The following is a 10,817-nucleotide window of genomic DNA, read 5'->3' as shown; positions in this document are numbered from 1 at the left end:
ACATACAGTAGCTTCTTTGGGATGGGAGGAGAGGGGGTGGGGAGGGTCCCAGCATAAACTAGTTCCATCAAAATCAAAAATGTGATGCAGGATGGGGCCTTCGTCATCAACTGTGTAAAACAAAGCAGGGTTGCGGGTGGAGGGGGAGGGTCTTCCTTCCCACCTAGTTTCCCCCAGATAGTCTAACAGAGTAGGAAAGCTCATGGTATGTCTTGAAGCTACTAAACTAGACACTCCTTGTGATAAAGGAAGGCACTTCTATAAAATTCTTAGCTTTTGTCTTAAGGTATTCCACCCTGACCCTGATCACTTCAAAATACTGGGGAAACCTCACAGGAACCAACCTATAATTTCAGGTTGACATGACACAGTTTCTCCCCTTACCAATTTTACAGATGCTGTTTCCCTTTAAAGAAACAACTCTGTAACAAAACAGCCCATCTTATGAATGGCCATTAAGATTGTGGGATCAACTCGAAAGCGTGAGATTTTTTCCCCACACCAAGCAATTCTCAGACACCAGCTAGATGTCCAAAAATTCAACTAAATTCTGACCCTATCTACCTGAAGAAAGCGGTGGATCCCACAGGCTAAGGGCTTCCATCCTACCAGACCCCTTCTCTCCCTCTTAGGTGTCAATTGCACCTAAGCACTTGGACTTCCAAGTGCTCACTTGTGCTTCTGACCCACTGGGTATAAACCAGAGGCTCCCAGGATCCCTCTTGCGTGCAGACTGCTAGAGGCCAGTCTGTTTAACCCAGAATGCCTTCTGAGAGGAAACCAGGAAGCCTAATAGGATCCAGGACTGCAGTCTTGTTCCTGGGACCACTATTCTGGCCAGAAACAAGCACGCTTGAGACCCTCCCTCCCCTCCTCTCATTTAGCAAATGCTCACTGAGTGCCCTCCATGTGCCAGGCACCAGGCCCAGTGGTGACCCAGGCAACACGGCGAGGGGTCCAGAGCCCCAGCCTAGAGGCAGGGGAGAAGCAGTCTCCTGCACCATCAGTGACCTGCAGCAACTCTCAGTCAGTCACACCTGACCAGGACTCCCACCCCAAGATGGCAGGTAACAGGCTGACACTGCTCACTTCACATGACTGTTTCAAATTATATAAGCAGCAATTCTATTGCTTAAATAGAAAATGCCTTTAAAAAAAAAAAATGACAAGAGGAAGGAAGGGAGGGGAGGGGGAAGGAAGCAAAGCAAACAGAAAACAAGGAAGGAATCGTTTCCTCGGCTAAATTGATACATTTTCATATCAAGTAGGAAGAGAAATACAAAACAGAAAATGACTAAGAAACTACAAAGCACGAGGTGTTTTTTTTTTTTTTTTTTCTTGGACCTAGAGGCTTTCACAGAAGCTCAAGGAAAGTTGATTCACTTCCTTCTGCTCTTTCTTCCTGGGCCCACGAAGCCAACTGATTCACTACGAAGCAATGCAATACTACTCAATCACGAGCTCGGGAGAAAAAGGATAAACATCCTAAGAGATGGCTCTCTCTTCATAAGGAGAAGACAACAGTCCTCAAAGGATAAATCAACTGAGACCCACACAATGGTAAACCCATTTATTTCTCAGAACCTAGTTTGCCGCCTGATATTCCCGTAGAGATGAGAACACTGCACCACGTCCTTGAGGCCCGACCGCAGACCTGTCCGAGCACTGTCCACAGGCAGCTCAGTCCGTCAGAGGTCCAAGAGAAACCTCCTAACCTGGGCCAGGTATTTTGGCTTCAAATAGTCACCCAGTTCCTCCTTGCTGGCCCACACGTGACGGCCCTTCTCCACGGCCGGGGAAAAGTCTCCGGTTAGCAGCAGGGCTTTGAAGAAGAAGATCTTGGCCCCGAGGCTGCCCTCCGCCCGCACTGCCTGGGGGAACTTGAACTTGTAGTGGCCGCAGGGCGCATTTCCCAGGAACTTGGCTTCCAGGTTGTTTTCTGAGGAGGAGGGGAGCGGGGAACAGAAGTAGAAGATGAGGACACACCCACCTGTTTACCCTGGTGCCCGAAAGCATCGGGGGGTCTCTGTGAGAGCTGCTTCTGGCCTGAGAGGAACGCCGTCCCGAGGATGAGGACTAGGGTCGGTCCTGAAGACCCTCATCTCCTTTCAAGACAAAAGCTCCTGGCCCGTGGGTTCCAGATTCTCTGGGTGCATTCCTCATGCCAAGCTACTGCTCTCAGACTGAAGTCCGCAAGGCAACCTAAATAGCACTACCTGGGAGTCAGAGCATTGAGCTTCTAGACTCAGCCCGCTCACCATCTGTTGACGAAGGACCAAGACACTTGTATCTGTAAAGCAAAGTTCATCAGCCCTTTTAAAGAGAGTATCACATGGAAAGTATAGAAAAGTCTCAATTTGACTGCTGCAAGGTGAAAACCAAAGTTAAAAGGCAAAGATAGATGGAGGATCTTTGCAATCTATAACAATGGGTTAACAACACCAACACAGCATTTCAAAGGATAAGGAAATAATGGATCAATTACTAAATGAAACCAGGAGAATGGGCTAGCGAAGAAATAAAACTGGATCACAACCTCACTCCTCATATCCAAACTGACACCCTACAGATCAAAGATCTAACACAAAGTTAAAATTTTCACAAAAGGTTTGTTCATTTTTGAGTGATGGTTTCATGGATGTTTAATATTTTCTGAGTTTTTCTGTATTTTAAAATTCTTCACTAAAGAAAAAAGAAGCCATAAGAGTACCATTAAAAAAAAAATGTGGGATACTTTCTGTATCATTTTTGAGAGGGGAAGTCCTAACCAAGACAAAATGCAAAAAAGAAAAGGCATATTTGTTTACATAAAAGTTAAAATCCTTCTGTATAGAAAAATGAAGCATAAAAAAGTCACAGACATAATGACAAACTAGGAAAAATATTTTCAATACACTGAACAAAGGAGCATCTTAAGATATGAGTGTTAAATAGTACTTAGAAATCAATGAGGAAAAAGCCAACAACTCTGAAAGAAAAATGAACCAAGCATATGAACAAGTTCCCATGAAGATAAATTATCAATGAACTATAAACTCATAAAGATGCTCAACTCATTAATAACTCAATAAATACAAACTAAAACAACAAAGACATACCATTACTATTTAAGTTCAAAAACTTTGAGCAGTACACTGCTCGTCAAGGATAAAGGAAAACTGGGTTCTCTCAAATGTACGTGGTATATAATTAGTATAACTGCTCTACTTGGCAAGAGATATCAATTTTAATAATACAAACCCTTTAATCTAACAATTCTGCTTCTAGAATTTCACCCTCCTCAATATATTTATTTGTACACAGATGTTCACTGCAGCTTTTTTTTTAATAAAAGCGACAGACTGGTTAAACAAACTGCAGTACATACAAATATGAAACATTACACTGGTGTTACAAGTATAAGATATGTCTTCACTTGCTGATACAGAGATATGCTTAAAAGCTGTGTATAAGAAAAGGAAGGTACGTAACCATGTGTGTGTATATATATGTACATGTTTAAGTACACGTTAAGCCCACTTCATGGAAAAAAGGAACAGATGAAATAAGTATGTGCTTGCAATTGCTAGAAGGATACACAAAAAAACTATTCATGGCGGTTGCCTCTAAGACGGGAAAATTACCTATTATTCTTACAGTTCTACATTTACCAGACACTGTGATACTTTTTCACCATATACAATGAATGGCTTTTGTCAATATTAAAAACAGTAACAACACTATCAGCATTAGATGAGGTATCCACGTATGATGTGAGCTCACCTACAATATAAAATGTCAGCAGTGGGGATCTATGGGTGGTGGAATTACACTGGCGTGATTCTTTACACGTTTCTGAATTTTCCACTTAAATCAATGGATACATATTACTTTTCTATCACCTGGGGAAATGGATTAAATTAAATCAGACAGGGAGAAAAAGACGGTTCATTATAAACATGAGCAAAGAATCTAAATAAGCAGTTCACGAAAAAAGAAGAACCAATAGCCACGTGAAAAATATGCAGAGATGGCCACTCTAACCAGTGGCCACTAACCCAAATAAACACATTACCTAACAAAAAAGAAAGGAGACCGCTAATCTAAAGATCTTTTTTTTTACTGACTGGACAAGGAAAAATTTTTAAAGTATGTTCTGCAGGGCACTTTGGTGGTACCTTAGCAAAATCTTAGATGTGTCCATCCTTGACCATTAATTTCACTTCTAGGAATTCCATCTTGCAGAAATACCTGGGAAGTATGCCAAACAGATGGAAAGGAACAGACTCTGACTTTTTTGTATTTATAAGCTGCCTGAGCTTTCCTTCGTCATTTTAGTTATTTCATATTATTTATGATTTTAATGAATTTGAAATAAATCAACCTATTTTATTTTCTATGCACCTATAAGAAACCAATATATCCTTTCACTCTTCGTTATGGCAACAGGACTGTTCAAGGGAGGAAAGCGTGGTACCAAGAGGAGGGGAGCCCCTTTCCACATGGTGCCCAGCAGGCAAAACTGAGCACTGTGAGTGAGCAGAAAAAAGCTGAGGATCTGAGTTCAACGGTCCTGGGAAGAAACCCAGCCACCAACTTTTGCGTGATGGCTGAGGAAGCCTGGAGTGCAGCAAAGGCCCCTCCTGTTTTCCCATTTCATACCACCATCTCACTCCCTCTCCTGCGGCCACACAGGCTGCTGGCGGGACAGGATCAAGGGGGCACACAGAGGCTGCTTATGTCTCATTAGCAGTACTCACACTGGTGGCAGAGCCAGAAGAGTAGTTGTGTGCTTACACTACCGTATCATTTACTCATTAAACACTCAGCATTGGAAGAAAAGCTATGACAAATCTCGACAGCATATAAAAAAGCAGAGACATCACTTTGCCAACAAAGATCCGTCTAGTCAAAGCCATGGCTTTTCCAGTAGTCACAGACGGATGTGACAGCTGGACCAGAAAGAAAGCTAAGCGCCAAAGAATTGATGCTTTTGAACTGTGGTGTTGGAGAAGACTCTTGAAGAGTCCCTTGGACTGCAAGGAGATCAAATCAGTCAATCCTAAAGGAAATCAACCCTGAATATTCTTTGGAAGGACTGATGCTGAAGCTGAAGCTCCAATACTTTGGTCACCCGATGCAAAGAGCCGACTCACTGGAAAAAATCCTGATGCTGGCAAAGACTGAGGGCAAGAGGAAAAGGAGCCCACAGAGGATGAGATGGTTGGATGGGCCTACGGCCATACCACCCTAACGCGCCCAATCTCGTCTGATCTCGGAAGCATTTGGATGGGAGATGGTTGGATGGTATCACCAACTCAGTGGACATGAGTTTGAACAAACTCCGGGAGATGGTGAAGGACAGGGAAGCCTGGTGTACTGCAGTCCATGGAGTTGCAAAGAGTCAGACATGACTTAGCAAACGAACAACAGCAAACATTCAGCAAGTGCCTGCTCTGTGCCGGGTACTCTGCTGAGAACCAGGATGATGGAAAGGACAAAATCCTATCCGTATTTTCAGAATTCTAGCTGAGAAGAAACCGTCTGTTAATCAACAATTAAACAGCAATGGAATGAAGAGCATCTTCTTCCCTAGGACATAAGCCCCCAGGAGGCCCAGGTAGCGTCCTGTAGATCACTGTGACCCCACTGCCCGGACAGTGACCAGCAACAAGTAGGCACAGAGAGAGTGTCTGCTGTATAACCAGAGGAAGGGCACTCTGTGAGTGTTACAGCAGCCTAGAGGGAGGAGTCGAGCTCTCTACCCAGAAGCTTCCACCACGGAAGGCAGAAGGGACGAGCTGAGTTTTAAAAACCAAGCAGTCGGACTAGGTAGGACCAAAGCTTTGTCTTGGACAGGCAGGCCCCAAAGCCGGGACACAAGAAACACCACATTATTCAAAAGTCTTGCTAGGTCTGAACTTAGAACATACATGAATGTGCAGCAAGACGGAAGACTGATGAGCTTGGGACCAGAGCAAAAAGTATGCATAGGCCGTGCTCAGAAGTCTGCTTTTATGGGAAACCTTTTAAGATTTCGAGCAGAGAAGTGACAAGGGATTTGTGTTTAAGAAGGCTTATTCTGGCGGCACTGAAAACAACAACACAAAAGCAAGAAGGGGGCTTGTGTGGTGTCTACCTCAGTACTCCAGAGTGGCGGTTCTCAACCAGAGATTCCACACCCCAGGTAATTTCCAGCAGTATTCAGTCATTTTTGGTTGTTACACTAGGAACAACCAAAGTGATGTTACTACAATCAAGCAGATAGAGGCCAGAGATGTTGCAGTAAATAACCTAGACAGAACCACAGAAGCCCCCACAAAGAATGATCCTGCCCCAAATTTCCAGAGTGCCAAGGCAAGGCTCAGAAGCCCTGATCTAGTGGGAAGTGAAATGACTCCCTGAAGAGCTGCAGGCAAAAGATGGGACTATTTACAACAGACCAGGTAGGACTCAGGAACTTAGGGGATACCGGAATGAGGTCAAAGATGACTCTGAGGTGTCTAGTTGGGTGAACGTGTTAAGTGGTGCTGCCAACAAGCAAGGCTGCAAGGACAAAAAGAGAAGCAGGCTGAGACTGGCAGGAGCATCAGTTCTGAATGAACTAAATTTTAAAACCTCCACGGGGCAAGGAACAGCACAGGGATAGCACCTTCGACCTCTGTCCCCGAAGGGTGTTTCTGCAGGCCCCTAGATGTGTGAACTGTCCTTCACGCTGATGCTTTACGTTAAGCAAATGAACCTCTTTCAGAGAAAAGTCTGAGCGTTTCTTGGTTGGCTGTCTCTGTGCTGGGCCCTGGGACAGAATCTAAATCACAGGTCTGTTAGGGACAACACATATTGTCAAATGCTGAGCAATATGGAGCAAAAGATAATTACCAACCAAGGGATCTTCCTCAAAATGATACCAGATGGCCAAGGAATGAAAAATCTAATTTTTCAGTGAGACACCCAAAATTCAAAGTCAATTTGAGAAGGCAGTGGGTCACCTAAAATCAGGTTCTGCAACACTTGTTCAGGATCTGAACTATGAGATGAGAAGAGAACGGAGTACGACAGACCATGCTCTAGATGTGACAGAATTAAAGAAATTCCACATCCTCTAAATCCTTAGCACAAAAACGCTGCCTTAATAAGGGAGAGGGGAAAGGAGTGACTGTGCAAAACAGATCAGGAAAAGATTCATACTATGTAGAAGCACACACACAGAAAATCCACTTCCTCAAGAATCCATCAATTATAAGAATCAAAAATGTAGGAAAGGAGAAAACCATATAACTAATCCTAATCAATTTTGTGACAGGAAACCACGAACAATGAGAAATGAAACTTTGAGTGCCATAAAAACTGAAGCACATTTTATTGTAAGTGTTGATCACCAGATCCCGCTGGAACAAATAGCTTCACTGGTGCTCCAAGTGGAGGGGCAGAAATGCCACTGAAGGGAAGGCGAGTAGAACCTATTAAAGCAACAGGATCTCGCATAGCTATGATGACAAAATATTTTATGATACTGGGCCCCAAAGATCTGGGCCACTTAAGCCAGAAAAAGTACTAGAATCACCTATTTTTATAAATTGAAAAATTTTAAAGAATGCAAAACTGGAAACTGAGAGGTGAATGTTTTGCACTTTGTTGGGAAGACAAGCTTTAGTGAGCAGAGGCTGAAACTCTCCATTCTTCAGGTAGGCTCCTCTGTCCATGGGATTCTTCAGGCAAGAATACTGGAGTGGGTTGCCATTCCCTTCTCCAAGGGATCTTCCCAACCCAGTAATCGAAGCCCAGGTCTCCTGAATTACAGGCAGATTCTTTATCGCAAAGCCACCTGGGAAGCCCAAGTTTCCATTAGCCTACTATTAAAAGCCAGGCCCACAGTCAGCCTGCAAATCCTGAGGCTGAGTCTGGAGTGTGTCTTGCGGGATTTAGCAGTGAGGCAGAGAGCTCACCTGAGAGTGTGGCCAGGGTTCGTTCAGCTGTTTGGCGGAGGGTCTCCCCGGGTTGCCACTCGGCCTGGGGCAGCATCCAAACATCCTGGTCTCCAAGCTTCTCTTTGACCAACAGAATAAGGTTCCTGTCAAGCTTCCGGTGCAGCGAGCTTCGGTCATTCTTTACGTCAGCGTCTGTACAGAAGAGATGTGGGGGTCACAGGAGACAGGAGGAGCATGTTCTGCCAGATCCAAGATTAGGGTTTTAGGATCCTCCTGTAAGGCAGGGCCACAATCTTTGCCCTCAAAGAACTTATAACCAAATTAGAACCCTGACCCCATCTCTCTAACTCTGACCTCTCTCAGGATAGAGTCCCATAATCTTGAGGAAACTAAAATTTAACAAGAAGAAACCCAAAGCTGCACTTCTCCTTTGAAGAGCAGAACACAAAATACTTTGAGCCTTTGGAAAAGAAGCAATTCCCAGACACTACTAATTCTTTGGTTTTGACACTATAACTGACTTAACCAGTCTCTACTTCAGTTTTCACTGTGAAACAAGAATAAGAGAACTTAACCCCCTGCTTTGGGAGGGATTTCAGATAAAACACAGGAAATGAGTGGGAAAGGCTTAACTTCCCCTACTCTCAGTCCCAAACCAGGAGTTAAATCCAGATAACATTCCTGAGGCTTAACTGAGACACAGCTGTCCCAACACCCATGTGTACTCAGTCACTCAGTCGTGTCTGACTCTAGGCCACCCCAAGGACTGTAGCCCACCAGGCTCTTCTGTCCATGGAGTTTTCCAGGCAGGAATACTGAAGTGGGTTGCCGTTTTCTTCTCCAGGGGATCTTCCGAACCCAGGGATCAAACCCACCTCTCCTGTAGCTCCTGCACTGGCAAGCAGATTCTTTACCACCGAGCCACCTGGAGAGTTCCCTCAATAACCATACACCCCACTCAAAAATAACACAGACTTTTAAAATATTATATTAGGATGGATGTGAAGAACTGTGAAAAGAATTGTTCTCCCATGTTAAAAAGTTTTATCGTTTGAAATTATTATTTAAAACACAAAGCAGAGAGTAAGCAAGTATTCTTTATTTGCAAATCAGAATATCCACCCTCCTACCTCTAACTGGCCTGAAGAGACCACAAACCTGTTATTCGAGCTCCAGGTTTGAACTGTAGGAATTTCTGCTCCCACATGTCTTCCAAGTCCTGCACCAGCAATATATTCTTCTCATCTTCTTCTTCATAAAGGTCACTTTTTTTCTTGGCCAGTTGCTCAGCTTCATCCAAGGCACGAAGTTCATGGTCTGAATACAGGCTTCTCTCTATCTCAATCTGGGAAAATTAAAAGAGCAAAAATCTACCCCAAACTGGGAAAATTAAAAGAAAAGAAAAACAATAAAACACAGTTACAGTGCACTTGACAGATTCAGAAGTTTACCCCCAACATAACCAGACACACGATCAAAACACCACAAAGAAAACAGAGGAAAACTGCCCTGTGGGCTTGAGCTGCATTTCCTGAAATATTAAAATGTGTTCAAACATCAAGACTGCCACAACCAAGAGAGGACTAGGACAGGCAGTTCCTGCCCACTTACCACCCTCCAGTCATGCCAGTCTTTGCCCAGAATCTCACTCTCCATGGACTATCCTGCCTCAGGCATTTTACAGATACTATTCCTTCTTTCTAGAATGTTTTCCCTCATGCTCTCCTGGGAGATTCCTACTCATCCTTCAGATCTCAATTTAAATATCACTTATTTTAAAAGATATTCCTTGACACCTTCCATTAAAATCAAATTAACATCCCTGTTAAACACTATTACAGTACCCTGTGTTTTCCTTTATTACACTTACCAGAGACTGCGATTCCATAACCATGTAGTTATTTGGTTATTGATTGACACCCCCCTCCACCAAACTGAATCCCTCTGAGAACCAGGGCTATGTCTTATTCACCACCACATCCCTACCACTAGCACAGTGTCTATACAAAGTTTAAAAGGTGATTTTTAAATGTTTGCAGAGTAAGTTAACAAGCCAAATAAAAGGCACAGAAATGAAGCTTGTATCTCTCAGTAGCTAAGACAAAAACGCCTCAGGTTCTAGGTAGACATAATATAATCACTACCTATAGGGATTTAGGACCTTCGTTGCCAATACACCGTTTTTGTCCATGTTTCTTCACTTGCCCCTCACATAAACAGACTCTATCACAGACATCTTACGGATGTGCCCTTTGCCTTTTCTTTACGCTCATCACATGACAAAGCTATTTTCCTCTCCAAACTGTCAACCACCTATGATGGGGACTGAATCCGTCTAGTTCACCATCGCACCTGTATGTGTCGGAAAAAAAGAAGAGCCTCTCCAGAGAGCTGCCGAAGGTAACGACAGAGATCAATGAAAACGACGTGCCTCTTACTGAACGCGTACAACGTACCGCAGGAACCCAGAAGGTAGGTACCATTTTGCAGGAAAGCATACCGAAGCTCAGAGAAGTGAAGTGACTTGCCCAAAGTCACACAAGCTAATCAGTGGTGGGGCCAGGATCAAACCCAAGCCAGCGTACCTCTACTGCGTCCCCAAATGCACCTAGAAGCCACAACCCGCACCTCAACCCACCTGCTGTAGCAGGGCTGCCATCTCTTCCTGCATCGGGGTCAACTGCTTCGAGACCAGCGGTGGCCGCTGCAGGCACAACGCACCCAACAGGCGCCATGGAGACGCGCTATTCGATGGTGCAGCCGCAAGGGTCAAGCTACGAGAACCCAGACTCCAGGGGCTCTCGAACCGCCGCCAGCACCTCGCCAGCCCTAACACAGTGCGCCTTGTGGGCGCCGCCATCTTTCAAACTTCCCACAACGCACCGCGGTTCCCGGCGAGGTCTTGGGCCA

The 10,817-nt window shown here is 44.4% G+C and overlaps 1 protein-coding gene across 3 annotated transcripts; it reads right to left on the bottom strand.

Moving 5' to 3' along the window:
* Nucleotides 1-1,555: 1,555 nt before the first annotated feature.
* MRPL46 (mitochondrial ribosomal protein L46) lies at nt 1,556-10,804 on the bottom strand. Of its 3 annotated transcripts, none has more exons than XM_006070048.3 (4): nt 10,546-10,799; nt 9,066-9,252; nt 7,926-8,099; nt 1,556-1,939 (listed from the first exon to the last, which is right to left on the bottom strand). In XM_006070048.3, the coding sequence occupies exons 1-4, from the start codon at nt 10,765-10,767 to the stop codon at nt 1,689-1,691; spliced, it is 834 nt and encodes a 277-aa protein (XP_006070110.1). In that variant the 5' UTR covers nt 10,768-10,799; the 3' UTR covers nt 1,556-1,688. The 3 variants fall into 3 exon arrangements, with proteins under 3 accessions (XP_006070110.1, XP_025126851.1, XP_025126852.1); XM_025271066.2 differs by lacking the exon at nt 1,556-1,939 and adding an exon at nt 1,951-2,290 and having other exon boundaries at nt 10,546-10,804; XM_025271067.2 differs by lacking the exon at nt 1,556-1,939 and adding an exon at nt 7,316-7,439 and having other exon boundaries at nt 10,546-10,803.
* Nucleotides 10,805-10,817: the final 13 nt, after the last annotated feature.

The sequence above is a fragment of the Bubalus bubalis genome, chromosome 20, assembly GCF_019923935.1.
Source record: "Bubalus bubalis isolate 160015118507 breed Murrah chromosome 20, NDDB_SH_1, whole genome shotgun sequence".
Taxonomy (NCBI): domain Eukaryota; kingdom Metazoa; phylum Chordata; class Mammalia; order Artiodactyla; family Bovidae; genus Bubalus; species Bubalus bubalis.
The sequence above is the reverse complement of the archived record's forward strand: the minus strand, read 5'-3'. Positions and strand labels throughout refer to the sequence as shown.